Below are 16208 nucleotides of genomic sequence, written 5' to 3' on the forward strand. Positions count from 1 at the left end.
AGAAGTGCTTTATTGCTGCTTTTCCTCCTTTCTTTCCTTATTTCTGAAAAGAAGTAGTGAGGGGGAAGAAATGGTCTGTAGGTGAGGCACAAAAGCAGAGATTTACTGAATGATGAGAGCAGACTCAAGGGGCTTCCAGATAAAAACAGTGTAATTAGCATAACATCATATGACTAAACAGCTCCTGCTTCACCACCACCATTTGTGCACCCATCCCAGTGCCAGGGGCAAGACCCTCAATGGCCAAGATACCACACAGTGGAGCTCAGCCCCAGTAAGGAGGCCCAGCCAGCAACCATGGATGATATTGGAGTAGTCACCAATCATTGCCCTACCTAACCGGGGGGCCACCAGGCCCCTCGGCCTTTGTTGTCACCACCACCATCACCCAGTGTGCACCATGGGCACTCACCAGAGATGAGAGGAGGATCCTCCAGCCCAGATGGGCTCAGCTTGGGGCTTCTGCCTTTCCTGGGAAGTATTAAATAGGGGAGTGGGTGGGGAGGGCCAAGTGGCCACACCTGGGGTGGGAGGAGACTCCAACAGAGCCCAGGTGCCCTGGGGTTTGAGGGGAAAAAGGGGGAAATGGGGCAGGTGAGGGACTTTAACAGTGTCAGGAGGACTAGGGGGGATGGAAAAAAAAAGAAATGGGTAGATTCAGATTGGATGTTAGGAAGAAGTTCTTCACCATGAGGGTGGTGAGACACTGGAACAGTTTGCCCAAGGAGGTGGCAGAAACCTCATCCCTGGAGGTTTTTAAGGCCAGGCTGGATGTGGCTCTGAGCAACCTGATCTAGTGTGAGGTGTCCCTGCCCATGGCTGGGTGGTTGGAACCAGATGATCCTTGAGGTCCCCTCCAACCCCAACAATTCTATGATTCTAAAACAATGTTGCAGTTTAGGCTGGGTGTTAGAAAGAAATTCTTCACAGAGGGAGTCATTTGTCATTGAAATGTGCTGCCCAGGGAGGTGGTGGAGTCACTGACCCTGGAAGCGTTTAAAATAAGACTGGATGAGGCACTTGGTGCCATGGTTTAGTTGATTAGATGGTGTTGGGTGATAGGTTGGACTTGATGATCTCAAAGGTCTTTTCCAACCTGGTTGATTCTGTGATTCTGTGTTCTTTCTATCTTATTTTCTTTCTCTGCCTTGCTGAGAAGGGGCAGTGAGAAAGTGGCTGGGTGGGCAGCTGATGGCCAGCCAAGATCACCCTACCGCTGCTAGAAAGAAAATATTCTCTCATCTCCCCCCAAACCTCAGCCATGCTCCACAGACAGGTGGCTCTAACATATCCTCAGGGATCCTGCTCTGGCAGGGAGGTTGGACTGGATGATCTTTTGGGGTCCCTTCCAGCCCCTAACACTCTGGGATTCTGTGTGATCCTCTCTTAGCAGCCCTGGTGCCAGGTCCCTGGGCCACTTCTCAGAGATGCCTCCTCTCAGCAGTGATGCAGGAGGCAGGCTGGGGAACGGAGAGCAGCTTGGTCTTGCAGAGCATCAGAGGCCCAGGTCGGGTCTGCATCTGCTCAGCTCAGCTGCTCACTGGCTGGCTTTGCCAGCAGTGCAGAGCCTGCTTCCAACCAGCCGCTCGTAAGTTTCGGTTCCGTGTGAGTTTGGGCTCCCATCGGCTGCCACACGGCCAATGGGCTCTCTCTGCTGCGCACACTCATTCTCCCCACTGCCTTCTCTATGCTCTTCCCTTCTGCTCACACCCAGAGCTGAACTCAACTGCCTTTGGAGAGCCACCATCGCTGGCAGATGTCAGCCAAACCTGGAGCCGCAGCAAGGCCTCGCTGACGTCCTGGCTGGAGAGGTGGAGACATCAAGGGCAGTGTCTCTTCAGCTGCTTTCTGAACACCAGCTTCATTCTTTTGTTTCTGCTGTAGCTGGGTGAGATCAGTGACAGCAGGTGACAAACTCAAGGAGACAGAAACGCAGAGGCAGAGGGAGGAAAAGAGGTAAGGCAACTTTTTCTGTCTCTTTTTCTTTCTCTGAGAACAGAGGCCAACCTCTTTTGGGTTCTTTTAATGCTATCAACTTTACTCTTCCACACAAGTTGCTGTTTTGGCACAGAGAGATTGGGTTTGCCCCACTGAAAGGTCTGATGTAAAACCATCCTGAAGCTTTCAACTGGCAACGCTTCTGTGGCTGCACAATTCCCCAAGGCCTTTCAGTTTTGACTAAAAAGTGTTTGTCTCCCTGGACAAACCCCTTAAAGGGGTTTAAAAAAAGGAAGCTATGGAAAGCTGAACCTGCCCTGGAGCCAGGAGATCTCACAGATCTTCTAAACCCAGGTAGAGGAGCAAATGTCCTACGTGCCAGTCACCGGTGACTTTACATCCCCAAGGCCATGCGCGGAGGAGCAGCCCTCCACCAGCTGCCACTTGCTATCGCCTTCTCCGTGTGCCTTCCAGGAAATGGGACTTTGTTCTACAACAAAAGCCTGGAAAACAGGGAGATGGCAGCCCTGGCTAACTAGGGATGTCTGCTTGCATCTGTGTGTGCTGAGACCCGAGGGGTCTGTGCTGCTAATCCAGGCTGACTGCCTCCCTGCCTGCCACTGCCTGCCAGTGCAGCCTGACCCACGAGCTCAGGGCTGGGCGAGCAGGGGTGCTTGGAGAAGGAGGGGTCCTGTCAATTTAAGGACACCAAAGAAGAGACTTCCCTTCCCCTCCCGTGGGCTTGTGCCTCATTAAAAATGGTGGGAGCTCCGTTTCTGGTTGAATTGTTCACCTTTCAGATGGTGCATCCTACTCAGCCTCTGCCAGGTGCATCAGTGGCACACAGAGCTTCATGAGCGTGGGTCACTATTGAATGTTCTCCGCTAGAACCTGCACAGTTCTCGTATGTCCTTGGTGCATCTTTGCCTCAGATCCATCTGCAGACTTTTCCTCCCCAGAGTTTCACAAAGATGGCTGCCAAAGCTGCCTGCAGCAGGTCAGGGCTTGCCTCATCTAAACTGAGCATCCGTCCCCTTCCCCTCATGGGGCCTCTCAGTTCAAGAAGGACCTCAGGAAACTGCTTGAGAGAGTCCAGCACAGAGCCACAAAGATGCTGAAGGCAGTGGAACATCTCCCTGCTGAGGAAAGGCTGAAGGAGCTGGGGCTCTTGAGCTTGGAGCAGAGGAGCCTGAGGGGTGACCTCATTCATGTTGATCAAGATGTGCAGGGCAGTGTGGGGAGGATGGAGCCAGGCTCTGCTCAGGGATGTCCAGTGATAGGACAAGGGGCAATGGGTGCAAGCTGGAGCAGAGGAGGCTATACAGGAACAGAAAGTTTTTCCTTGTGAGGGTGCCAGAGCCCTGGAGCAGGCTGCCCAGAGAGGTTGTGGAGTCTCCTTCTCTGGAGACATTCCAAACCTACCTGGATGTGTTCCTGTGTGACCTGCCCTAGGTGATTCTGCTCTGGCAGGGGGCTTGGACTGGATAATCTTTGGAGGTCTCTTGCAACCCCTGACATTCTGTGATTCTTGGGTGCTGAGGGTCAGTGCCCTCCTGATCTGCTGCAGCTCCATGCAGAGCCCCTGTGCTCACCAGGGACAAATCTAGGAGGGATGCATTTTTGCTCTGAAACATGCCAGTTAGCTGTGCTGACCTGACCAATACCTAACCAGCCTCTTTTCCTGTCTGGGCTGCACACCAACTAAATTGCACGGGGAGACCTGCATCCATGATACCTATGTCTCATCCCTGGCATGTGGATGGCTTGGGAGGGTGCTGGAGGCCTGCCCTCGGAGGGCATCTTGGTGTCTTTGCTAGTCACAATCCCCAGTGGCTTTATAAAGTCACCCCTGGGATGCAGTTGTGAACTGTAGGATGAAAGAAGGGTTGTGCAGCCAAAAGGAAGAGGGTTAGGAGGAAAGAAGAGGGGCTAGGTGGAGGGGGAAGCAAGTGCTGAAATGCCTATGTGACAAAGAACGGTCTTAGCTTCCCCTTAGGCTGCAGGAGGGGTTAGAGGCTGTAGGGAGCAGCCCGGGCTGCAGAGACAGAGACACTTCTTATGGTCTTCACCTGTGTCCAGGAAAGCAGCTAGGCTAGGGGGACTTTGTGGCTGAAGAGGGCTCAGCTGGCACTGACACAGTGGCCTGGCTGCCCTGCCTCATCCTGAGAGCAGGACCTCTCCCCAGACGGGTAGGTAGCCGCACCCTGCTCAGCAGCTTCCTCGCACAGCAGCTCGGAAGGAGAGCAGCTGCCCTCAGATGATCAGCCAGAGGCACTCAGGGCCCATGAAATGACCTTTACTGTTATTGTCTCTTTGGTCTCTGCTGGTTATTTTTGCTGTGTTTGCTCTCTTACCCTGCCTGCTGCTCAGCCACATTTGCTTTAGCATTAATAAGTAATTCCAGATGCGTGATCCTCTGCAACATGGAGGCCCAAAGCCAAGCCCCCTGGTATGCAGGGGCCAGAGGCAGCTGTGTCACTCCGATCTCACTTGGCAGCCCCTGCAAGGGGAAATGCAAGTGTGGCAGCAGGGGCTGAGGTGTGGAACCCCTGTGTGGATGGCTGGCTGGGAAGGCTTCTCCACCCCCTGCCCCAGCAGAGCAGGCTGCTGTGAGATCAAAAGCACAGCCACAAGCCAGAGCAAGAGAAGAAAACAAGAAAACCACACTGAGTGAAAGAGGCACAGGAATGCACCAAGGGGGAAATGGCTTCCTCTGCACCAGGAGTGGCTGCAGAGGTTTGGGTGTTCCTTTTTCCGTTTGGTTTCCTCCTGTGGCATGCTGGTGCCAGCCCTGGGGGGAGAGCTCTCTGCAACCATCACCCGCTGGGGCTCAGTGCTGGAGGGACTGAGGGGCTGAGAGATCCTCTCTCAAGCAGATGCTCTCCAGGACAGACTTGGTCCTGCAAGCATCATTCCCTGGAGTGAGACCCCCTCAGTATCTCATCTCTCCTTTTCCCCTCTCTTGGAGAGGCAGTCAAGAGGTAATGAAAGCTGTTCAATAAAAGGGGGAAATCAAAATTAAATGGCAGTGGATGTTCAGTTTGGAGGCAGTCCTGCTCCTCTGTCACTGGATGTGCTGATAAATTAAGTATGTCTGAAGTGCTCCTGCACACAGGCCAACTGGCATGAGCTGGTCTGGGCTATTAAGTTCTCTTAACCTCCAAAATGAACTGGCTCCGTGCCAGCTGTCTAATGGGAGTGGTGCCTGGCCTGTGCTAACACCTAAAAGCACCCTGGGAGTTGCTGAGGAGAGTGAGACCTGTCTTGGGCCAAAAATGTGTCAGGAAATATGCCAGCAATTGCAGAGGACGGATGAGTGTGTTCCAGTGCCTGGGGACATTCCCTGACACCGCTGAATTTATGAGAACCACCGCCAGATACAGCTGGGCTGCCTGCGAGGAGGCTGCGGTCTGCCACGGGCACCCGCTAACGAGAGCAGCTTGCTCAGCTAACACAGCACAGCCTTGCTCCCTGAGATGTGTAAACTCCAGAGCTCTCTGCCTGGGATCCAGCCTGGAGGGATGCAGAAGGAGGGAGAGAGACAGGGGGGAAATAAGAAGTGGCAAGCCTGAGAAGTAAACAGGGAGAGAGAGGGTGTGTGGGAAAGAAACCCTCGCTGCAGGCGCCCCAGCTCCCCACTGACTTGTGGGCAAACATCCGACCGTAGGCATCTCACAGAAGTACAAAGATGAACGAAGCAGGGATGCAGAACACGCGAAACCAAGAGAGGAACCAGAGAAACAAAGGTACAGCAACCTGCATCTACCCAGCTGGAGGAGGTCAGCAGTTCAGCAGTCCCACGGCGCTCTGGCTGCGGGGGTTTGCTCAATAACCAAGCGGCAGGAAGAGAAAGGAAAGATGGAAGGCAGGAGATGGCAGGAAAACAGAGATACCCAGCCAATACTCAGGGACTTCAGTTGTTCTTTACCTCACACTTTATATAATGTCTAATGAGTTTAAATGTTTCAAACCCAATGCAGGTATCCCTCCAGAGTGGGAGCTGACTTTTCCTGCTGGTCCCACTGGGACAGGTGACAGCAGTGCTCAGAGGGGGATGAGGTTTCTTCTGTCATCTCAGGAACAGATCCTACCCAGGGCCCTATGCCAGTGCTTGCGTTGCCATCAGCTGAATGCAGATGCCTTCCTGTCACCCCTTGCTTTATTCTGTGGCACAATCAAGCAATCTGCTTGATCACTGCCACTGCATCAGGCAGAAATGATCTCCAGTCACACGTGCTGGCTCCTCTGTTTTGCTGCAAACCAGCCCATGCAAATATTCCCTGGGGCTGGGATGGTGGCTTTGCTTTGCAAGAGGTGACCCACAAATCTTCTGCCTTTGCCACCTGTTTCCCTTCTGGTGGTGCACGTGGCTGCAGCTCGCTCTTGCACCTGTACTCTTCACAAGTGCACTTGTGAGCATCTGCCTGGCTGTCAGGTCGTTGGTCATAGAACCACAGAATCAAAGAATGGCAGGGCTTGGAAGGGACCTCTGAGACCATCCAGTCCAAACCCCTGCTAGAGCAGGTTCATGCAGATCAGGCTGCACAGGAATGCACCCAGGAGGAGACTGCATGACCTGTCTGGGCAGCCTGCTCCAGGGCTCTGGCCTCCAAGTGAAGATGTTTTTCCTTATGTTTAAATGAAACCTCCTGTGTTGTAGTATGTGCCTGTTCCCCCGTGTCCTATCACTGGGCACCACTTAAAAGAGTCCAGCTCCATCTTCTTGATCTCCACCCTTAGATACTGATCAGCATTGATTAAATCCCCTCTCAGTCTGCTCTACTCCAGGCTAAACAGCCCTCTCTCAGCCTCCCCTCATAAAGTGGATATTCTACTCCCCTCAGCATCTCTCCAGTAGTTTCCTCTCTCTCTTGAACTGGGGAGCCCAGAACTGGACACAGTATTCCAGATGAGACCTCCCTCAACCTGCTGACCACACTCTTCTTAATGTACCCTAAAATATCATTGGTCTTCTTAGCCCCCAAGGGCACATTGCTGGCTCATGGTGAACTTGTAGTCCACCAGCACTCCCAGGTCCTCCTCCATAAAGCTGCTTCCCAGCAGGTCAATTCCTCACCTGTCCTGGTCCATGGGGCTGTTCCTCCCCAGGTGCAGGACCCTACACTTGCCCTTGTTGAACTCCATGAGGTTCCCCTCTGCCCAGCTCCCAGCCTGTCCAGGTCTGGCTGAATTGCAGCACAGCCTGACAGGGTGTCAGCCACTCCTCCCAGTTTGGTACCATCACAAACTGGCTGAGGCTCCACTCAGGCCCTTGATCCAGGTTGTTAATGAATATGTTGGACAAGGCTGGACCCAGTACTGAACTCTGAGGAACACCACTGGCCACAGGCATCCAGCTGGATGCCACACTGACCACAGACATCCAGCTGGATGCCACACTGACTACAACCCTCTGAGCTCTGTCTTTCAGCCAGTTCCCAACCCACCTCATCACCCAATCATCCTATCCCTGCTTCTGAAGCTTGGCTGTGGGGATGCTAATGTCCACATTGTGCATCTCAGGCAGCCTGCCAGGACACAGACACTGTCTCCTCCTGCTTCAGGATTCTGCTGCTGGGCCCATCCACAGTGGCAGGGAGTTGACTCAGGAACCAGCCCCTGTCCTGAGTGCCCAGAGAAGGGCAGTTCCACTGCCTGTGCTACTCAGCTGTGCTTAGGTCTCTCTTAGTTCCTTGAACTTCCCAGTCAGTGCTAGAAATCTCACAATGAATCCCAGCCTGACTTCAGGAAACCCCACTGCTTGTCCAGGTGCCTGTCAGGTGCCAACCTGCCTGGCAGCTTTTGCTCCCTCTGCATCCCCTGCCAGACCTCCCCTGCTGCCTGCCCAGGTGTGGCCACTTGCTGCTGGCAGCCCTGTGGCACAAAGTTCTTCCTTATCTCTTCCTGGTGAGTAACTTCTGGTTGCTTGCTGTGTTTGCTTTAGCTCTGTGCACACAGCAGTCAGGATGTTTGACACGAGGCCCTCTTGGTGAGTGCTCCAGCTCAGGAGCACCCAGACCAGCTGATCACAGCCCTCTGAGCTCTGTCCCCCAGTAGTTCACAACCCACCTCGTTGCCCACTCATCTGACCCATGCTTCCCAAGCTAACCTATGAGTATGGTATGGGAGATGGTGTCAAAAGCCTTGCTGGAGTCAAGGCAGACAACATCTGATCCTGCAGACCTGATCTCCATGCAAATGCAGTGTTGATGTTCTCTACTCTTTGATCATTTCATGCACTCTGACCACTTCAATTATCCGCTGATAGAAGATATTGTACTTAATATTGCCTGTGGCACAGAGACACTGCTCTGGGCTTGGGCAGTGCCTGTTGTCACACAAGGGGTTGTGCCTGCTCCCTAGAGCAGTTGATCTGCTTGGCTTCCTTTTTCTGACACATGCCTTGGTTTAGGGACAGAGAGCTCAGAAGTCCCCTCAGCCCAACTGCCATGGTCCCCTTTGCCTTGTCAGCTCACCTAGCTGGAGCTTACGCCAGCACTTGGTCTCTGCTGGTGTCAGATACTTCATCTGGACAAGGGAAGGGCAATGGATGTCACCTGTCTGGGATTCTGCAAGGCCTTTGACATGGTCCCCCACAACATCCTCCTCTCTAAGCTGGAGAGATATGGATTGGATGGGTGGACTGTGCAATGGATAAGGAATTGGTTGGATGATGGCATCCAAAGGGTAGTGATCAACAACTTGACATCCAGATGGAAATAGGTGACAAGTGGTGTCCCTCAGGGGTTTGGATTGGGACCATCAGGTGATCCTCATGAGGTTAAACAAGGCCAAGGGCAAGGTCCTGCACCTAGGCTAAGACAATCCTCATTATCAGACCAGGCTGGGGGATGATGAGATTGAGAGCAGCCCTGAAGAAAAGGACTTAGGGAGTGCTGGTGGATGAGAAGCTGACATGAGCCAGCAATGGGCACTTGCAGCACGGAAGGCCAATGGCAGCCTGGGCTGTATCAAAAGCAGTGTGGCCTGAGATGGAGGGAGCTGATTCTGCCTCTCTGCTCTGGGGAGACCTCCCAGCAGTGCTGTGTCCAGCTCTGGAGCCCTCAACACAGCAAGGATATGGACCTGATGGAGAGGGTCCAAAGGAGGGCCATGAAGATGATCAGGGGGCTGGATAACCTCTGCTATGAGAACAGGCTGAGGGAGCTGAGGTGTTCAGCCTGGAGAAGGCTCTGGGGAGACATGATAGTGGCCTTCCAGTATCTAAAGGGATCCTACAGGAAGGCTGGAGAGGGACTTTTCAGGAGTCTAGGGACATGAGGGAATGGTTTTAAGCAGAGGGAGAGTAGGTTTAGACTGGATCTTAGGAAGAAGTTCTTCAGTACAAGGGTGGTGAGACTCTGGAATAGACTGCCCAGGGAGGCTGTGGATGCCTCCTCTCTGAGGGTGTTCAAGGCCAGGGTTGTATGAGGCATTGAGCAGCTGAGTCTATTTGAAAGGCTCCCCAGGGTGGGGAAGTTGGAGTAGATGATCTCTGAGGTCCCATCTAACCTGAGCCATTCCATGATTCTATGATTAACAGAGCATTTGGGCCTTCCAGAAGAGCAACCCCTGGCAGTGGCAGCATTCCTTCTGTCCCTGCAGTGATGGAGTCAAGCTGCAGGGTGGTAAGCAGCCTGCCTGCCATCCTCTTGGTTCTGCACCTGGGTGAGTCTTCAGTTCAGCAAACTCCCCTGCTACTTACAGCCTTCCCACAGGCCTCACAACACTTGGGGTGTTTTTGGGTTCCTCCCAATCTGCCCCATAACAAACCTCACCTGGCTTAGGGCAGGCTCCTTCCAGCTATGAAGCTGTGCCAGCTGCCTGCTTACCTTCTCTGCTCCATCCCTGCAATGCCCAACAGCTATTTGTGGGGCATGCAGTGAAGATGAGCACAGAAGGTTCAAAGCTGAGAGGCTCCCTACACCCACTTGCTGTTGTTACAGAGGCAGCATGGATAGTTCAGGCTTTGGGATTCAGGTTGTTCCCAGTCTGCCTGCTGAGCCTGCCAGGTGAAACCAGGGTGTCTGGAGCATCATCAGGTTAAGAGAGCTGCCCCAGTGAGATGCAGGAGTGAGGTTCCTGTGAGAGCCAGGGTGCACACCAAGCACAGAGTGGAAAACCCAACCCTCCATGCTGCCTGCAGCTGGCTGGGCAAAGAGTGTGTGTTTCTCATCACAGACCTGCCCTAACAAATGTGATGCCACTGCCTTGGTTTGGCTGCTGGTGTTTGGGGAACTTTTTAGCACCAATTTCTCAGGAAAAGAAGGTGCCTGAATTAGGCCAAGCTGCATTTCTCAGATAATCATGTTTGATTCTTCTGATTGCAGAAGAAAAAGACTAAGCCTAGAACTAAAAGCAAAGTGAAAGATACCAACACTAATAGCAGTTCTAATGTCACAGCCTGAGATAAAATCACCCTTTCTTTGGTCCAGTGTGGGAATCTGCATTAGGAACACTGCAGATCCCCTGTGCTCTTGGAGGACACCTAACCTGTGCAAAACTCTCCATCCAACTCATACAAACATCTGTGGCTCTCTAGTCCTAGGGCCACCCGGGGGATCTGCAGGTTAGGCAGCTCTGAGATCTTACCAGCAGTGAGGCAGGAGACAACCACTTTAATCCCAGCTGTTCTTCTGCCACTCCAACTCCTTCTGGTCTGCAGAAATCCACTTTGAGGAGAAGGAAAGGAAGTGGTTCTTCCAAGAAACCACTTCTCCTGTTTCTTCAATACTACACACCCTGCTTCTTTCACTGTCACATAGTCCTCACCCCCAGAGCAGGAAGTTGACACGAGGCCAGCCCTCTCTCTTCCTTTTTTATTTTATCCTTTCATTTCCCTGAGCTTTTAGACTTGCTCCAGGTAAAGACTGGAAGAAAGGGTGAGCAGATTTGGCAGTGCTGCCACAAGGCTTGACAGGGTAGTGAAGGAGGGTTGGCATTTGCTATCCTGCCTTTGCTGCCGATGGGTCAGCTAAACCTGTCCAGAGCTGAAAAGGGATGGGAGGAGGGAGGGAAGGAGGGAGGCATGGATGAGATGAAGGAGTGAATAATTCAGAATTTGAGGAAAGGGAGGAGAATTCTCTGCATCTTTCTAGAGGGATGAGATGTATTTACTTAACCACCCTTCCAAAGGTGAGTGTGTGTCCTTTCTGGTGCACATCAACTTTCAGGTCTGATCCCCACTAAGGCTCAGCAGAATGAAGTACAGGTTGGAGTTGCAGGCCAGGAGGTGATCCTGAACTGCAGGGGCATACCTTCTAACACAGGTGTGACATGGAAGTACTATAAGGCTGTCATAAGGTCATTTACAACCTCTTCTTTGAAAGGTAAGGCTTTCAATCCATCCTCCCTTCTCTCCAGTATATAGCTGAGACACCTCTGCCCTCACAACCCAACTTGTGTTCCCAACAGGCAAAGCCACAATGGCTGATCGCTCCCACATCGACCCAAGCAGCAAGCACCTGAAGCTGATGGACTTAAGGATGTCTGATGTTGGCATCTACACCTGTGCATATGGCTCTCACACAGTCACCATCTCACTCCATGTCTTTAAGTGTGAGTGATGAGAGGGCTCTTACCCATGGGGAGGGGAACCAGGAGGAGACCACAGAGTGACATCTTTGACAGAATCACAGAATGGGAGGGGTTGGAAGGGACTTCCAAAGGTCATTCAGTCCAACCCCCCTGCCAGAGCAGCATCACCTAGCACAGGTCACACAGGAACACATCTATGCTCTTTACCCAGGCAGCTCCAGGGCTCTGGCACCCTCACAGGGAAAAACTTTCTCCTTCTGTTCACATGGAACCTGCTCTGCTCCAGCTTGCACCCACTGCCCCTTGTCCTGCAATTGGACATCCCTGAGCAGAGCCTGGTTCCATCCTCCCCACACTGCCCTGCACATCTTGATCAACATGAATGAGGTCACCCCTCTCAGGCTCCTCTGCTCCAAGCTCAAGAGCCCCAGCTCCCTCAGCCTTTCGTCAGCAGGGAGATGTTCCACTGCCTTCAGCATCTTTGTGACTCTGTGCTGGACTCTCTCAAGCAGTTCCCTGAGGTCCTTCTTGAACTGAGGGGCCCAGAACTGGGCAAAGTATTCCAGATGTGGCTTCACCAGAGCAGAGAAGAGGAGAAGGAGAACCTCTCTCAACCACACCCCTTCTAATCCACCCCAGGATGCCCCTGGCCTTCTTGGCCACAAGGACACATTCCTGGGATTTTTTTATGCAGCTGCCATTTCTTCTGGCCCAAGCTATCGTAGCTCATTTCTCCTTCATCTCCAGGGCACACAGCCTCTGTTTCCTCTTTGCTGGGACACTTGTCCCTCTCATGCAGGAAGAGGAGCTAACTTGCTGGCTGTGCTTTTTCTTTTTACAGTGACAGTCTCTTCAGATGGGCACTTTCTGCCCAGTGATGTCCCAGAGCTGACTTTAATGCAAAACTCAACCCACCCCCTGCCTGACCTCGCCATCACATTGTTTGACAGTAACAATAAGACAGTCATACCACAACACTCGCCAGACAAGACCCCTCAAAAGTACACCCTGAAGTTGAAGCAACTGGAGGCTACAGACAGTGGCACCTGGGTGTGTCACATCCATTCAGACTCCCCACCCATCAATCACAACATCTTCTTTGATGTCAAGGTACTAGGTATGCAACAACAAAATGCAGCTCACACCCAGCCTTGGGAATCTGTGCTCCCTTCAGCTCATGAGCTGAGCTTTCACTTTCCAGCATCCCAAGCAATGGTGTTCCAGGGCCTATTTCCCAGGGCTTCTGACACAGCAGCTTGGGGATTGCTCTGCTGCCTGAGCTCTGCTCCAGGCTTTCTCCTATTTTCCTCTCCAGGCTTGGTGAGGAGAGGATTCTCCCCTCCTTGGGGGTCTATTCTTCTCAGATCCAGCGAGCTTGGGAGCTTTGTCTCTTTAAACCTGTTCTGTTTACCCTTCCTGGGGTATCTTGCAGCTGTTATCTGAGTCCTTTTTCAACTGTGCACAGCATGCATCTCTCCAGATCACAAGCAGACAGGGGGGTGCAGCCATGGCTTTCCCTGCCTCTCTGTTCCTTCTCTCTCCTCCATTCAGGCTTTCAGAATCCAGATTTGGAACGACGGTATGCAACTGTTGGTAGCACAGTCACCTTGTCATGGCACCTGAACTTCCACCAGATACAGTGGAATAAAGATTTCACAGGAGCACTGCACTGGGCAAAACATGAAGGTGCAACTGCTCATAAGCTACTCGATTTCAACATCACAGCACAAGGACAGCAGCATGAGATGACAAAAAGCCGCCGCTTTCAGCTGGAGATACCCCAAAACACACCTAAAAGTACCATAGAGGTGAAACTCCCCAAAGTCCATTTCAACTACTCTGGGCAGTACCTGTGCCAGCTGATGTACAAGGGGAAACACACAGAGAGCAAGATAGAGCTGGTGGTGATGAAAGGTGAGAGAGAGAAGTGAGTCGAGAAATGAGGAGCTACAGGAATATGGAAGTCATGAGGGCCTGGGTGGACCTACCTCCCCATCCCCTCACTCACATAGCCTTCCCCTCCCTTTACAGTCTCTGCTAACCCTGTGGGGCCACTCCTCAGAGGGACCATCATGACCCTGACCTGCCAGGTCTCTAGTCATCTCCCAGCCAGTGCCCACTTGCGCTGGGAGCGGGTGAACGGCACTCAGACGGACACCAAGCAGTCAAAGCCGAACGCAGCGAAGGTGGAGGTGAATGTCAGCGCTGCAGGGCTGTGGAACTGTCACCTCATAGAAGACAGCCACAGGAAGATCAGCCTTAACTACCCTGTGGGTATGGAAATGAGCATCACATTCACCCAAAAGCTTTAACATTGAATCAGAGAAGGTTTGGGTTGGAAGGGGCCTCCGAAGGTCATCTAGCCCAGCACCCCTGCGGTCAGCAGGGACACCCTCAGCTAGGCCAGGTTGCTCAGAGCCCCATCAAGCCTGACCTTGGATAGAAAACTGTATTAACTAAAGATAGGGCCAAATACAAACTTCCCTTTCTTTCTTGTGCTGTTGCAAAAACAGTCACAAGGGTTCAAACACCCTGCAACGAGATTTGGCTTTAATACAGGTACAAACACAGCCTCATTCCCAAGCACAAAGTGATGTCTTACACATGTCAATATTCTCTTTGTTTCTGTGTTTGAATGCTTCTCTGCTTCCACAGAGGAAGCTCCTGCTTGGACCAGCTATGTGGTGATTGGAGCAAGTGTTGGAGGCAGTGTTTTGGTGCTTAGCCTCGTGTGCCTGTGCATCATTAGTGGTGTGAGAAGGCAGCAGAGAAGGGTAAGTGCCTCTGTGCAGGGTGAAGAGAGGAAAGGTTCCCTAGTCACAGAAGTCTGATTTTCTGCCTGGCTGTGGGGCAGAACAGATAAATCCTTAGACTCCAAGCAAATGGACAGAGATGGACAGTCTGCAGTTGTCACAGTCCTCCACTACCACCTCAGAGGGAGCATAATAGTAACCAATCATTTATCATAACAGTAACCAATCATTTATCATAACAGTAACCAATCATTTATCCCTTCTCCCCTGGCAGCAACGGGCAAGAAGGATGGCACAAGCAAGGCAACACTTGCTGGAAAACAAGACATGCCAGTGTCACCAGTAAGTGGCAATAAGAGCTTCTTGAGTGAGTAAAGGCTCTGCTTTCAAGATAGCAAAGCTGGGTGGTCAAGTGGGGAGACATGCAGCATGTGCCTGCGGGTGCAACAGCACAGGTGCATTCCAGCACTGGCAGCTCATGGTAACCCATGCTTGAGAGCTAAGAGCAATGCAGGACAAACATCCTGTTCTGCCCCAAACACACAGAAACACTGTGCTGGGAAAAGTGTTTCTGCAGAAAGGTTTCACCTGAATTGCCTTGGTAGTGAGAAATGTTAACCAAACCCAGGCTCCAGAGTCCTTTGAGGTGGTCTGCAGAGGATCTGGGACCTGGATACTGAGGTTGTGGAGGTGAAAGGGCACACAACCAAGCCCAAAGAGGACACCCAAATTAAAACAAAATCCATCTGTGTATGATGTAATTCAAGCTCTGCTGAACCACAGACTGAGAGAATCAGTGACAACCTCATGGAAGCAAGGAAAGAGCAGAGAAAAACACAGAGCACTGTGAGGCGTGCCCTCTGCCAAAGGCCTTGGTTGATATGAAATCATGGAATCAGAGAATGATTGGGTTGGAAAGGACCTCCAAAGGTCATCCAGTCCAACCACCCTGCATTCAGCAGGGACATCCTCCACCAGATCAGCTTGATGAGAGCCTCATGAATATTTCCAGGGATGGAGCCTCCACCACCTCCCAGGGCAACCTGCTGCAGTGTTCCTGCAGCCTCATGGTGCAGAACTTGTCCCTAACATCCAATCTAAATCTGCTCTTCTCTCAAACCATTGCCTCTCATCCTATCACTCCAGGCCTTTGCAAACAGTGCCCCTGCAGCCTTCTTGTAGCCCCCTTCAGGTGCTGGAAGGTCAGTTTCAGAAGTGGGATGTGTTTATGGTGAAGGGTTGGCTACCATAAGGTGTCAAATCTCATTCTCCCCTACTTTTTATCCCCATAAGGAGAGGACAAAGCCCTTAGAGCCACATCAAAAGCAGATAAATCTGTGCAGCACAAGTACCAATACAGTTGTTCTTTAGATCTCTTTGCCAAGGAAGCAGCTGGCTGTAACTGATACCTCAGTTAGTGCAGCCATGTGGATGCACAAGCAAGGGTTTGCCATCCTCAGCTAAGGTGGCAGGTTTTCTCTCTCTACACTATGCAACCAAATGAGGGGTTGGTTGGCTTTGAGGTACCCAAGTGAAGCCTTTCACCTCTGCACTACTGCTACTCACACAACACTTTTCTCTTGCAGCCAGCTGAAGAAATAGCATTGCAGCACTGGACTCAGAAGGACTGCTGGAGCCTCAGCTGTACCTGAACACCTGCCAGCCCACAGTGCTCCCTGAATCCATCTCCCTAGCTCTGGTTTTGATGCAACTCTTCATTCAGGCTGTCTGCATTCCCCTAGCCTGATGCCACGGAGGGGTGTTGTCTGGCCAGGAGCTGATGGACAAGCCAAGAAACCCTGAAGGGTTCTGATTGCTCCCCAGTTCTGTAACAAGGGACACTGAACAGAAGCTATAGATACCTATAGACACACACATAAACACACTGGTATTTTGCTCATGCCCTCAATCTGACCTTTTTGTTTAACCAGTTTACTGCACTTCTTTCAGCTGCCTGAGCCACAGTAAATGACCTTGGGG

General features: G+C 52.0%; 1 protein-coding gene across 1 annotated transcript; it reads left to right on the forward strand.

Annotated features, from left to right (window-relative positions):
- Positions 1-1726: 1726 nt before the first annotated feature.
- CD4 (CD4 molecule) lies at positions 1727-16208 on the forward strand. Its single transcript, XM_068141680.1, has 10 exons — positions 1727-1956; positions 9482-9606; positions 11112-11267; positions 11353-11496; positions 12317-12592; positions 13027-13389; positions 13507-13749; positions 14131-14249; positions 14503-14570; positions 15815-16208. Exons 2-10 carry the CDS (start codon positions 9546-9548, stop codon positions 15828-15830), a joined length of 1446 nt encoding a protein of 481 aa, XP_067997781.1. The 5' UTR covers positions 1727-1956; positions 9482-9545; the 3' UTR covers positions 15831-16208.

The sequence above is a fragment of the Melanerpes formicivorus genome, unplaced genomic scaffold (genome assembly GCF_026170545.1).
Source record: "Melanerpes formicivorus ecotype bairdi unplaced genomic scaffold, bMelFor1.0.p_v2 SCAF_8, whole genome shotgun sequence".
NCBI lineage: Eukaryota > Metazoa > Chordata > Aves > Piciformes > Picidae > Melanerpes > Melanerpes formicivorus.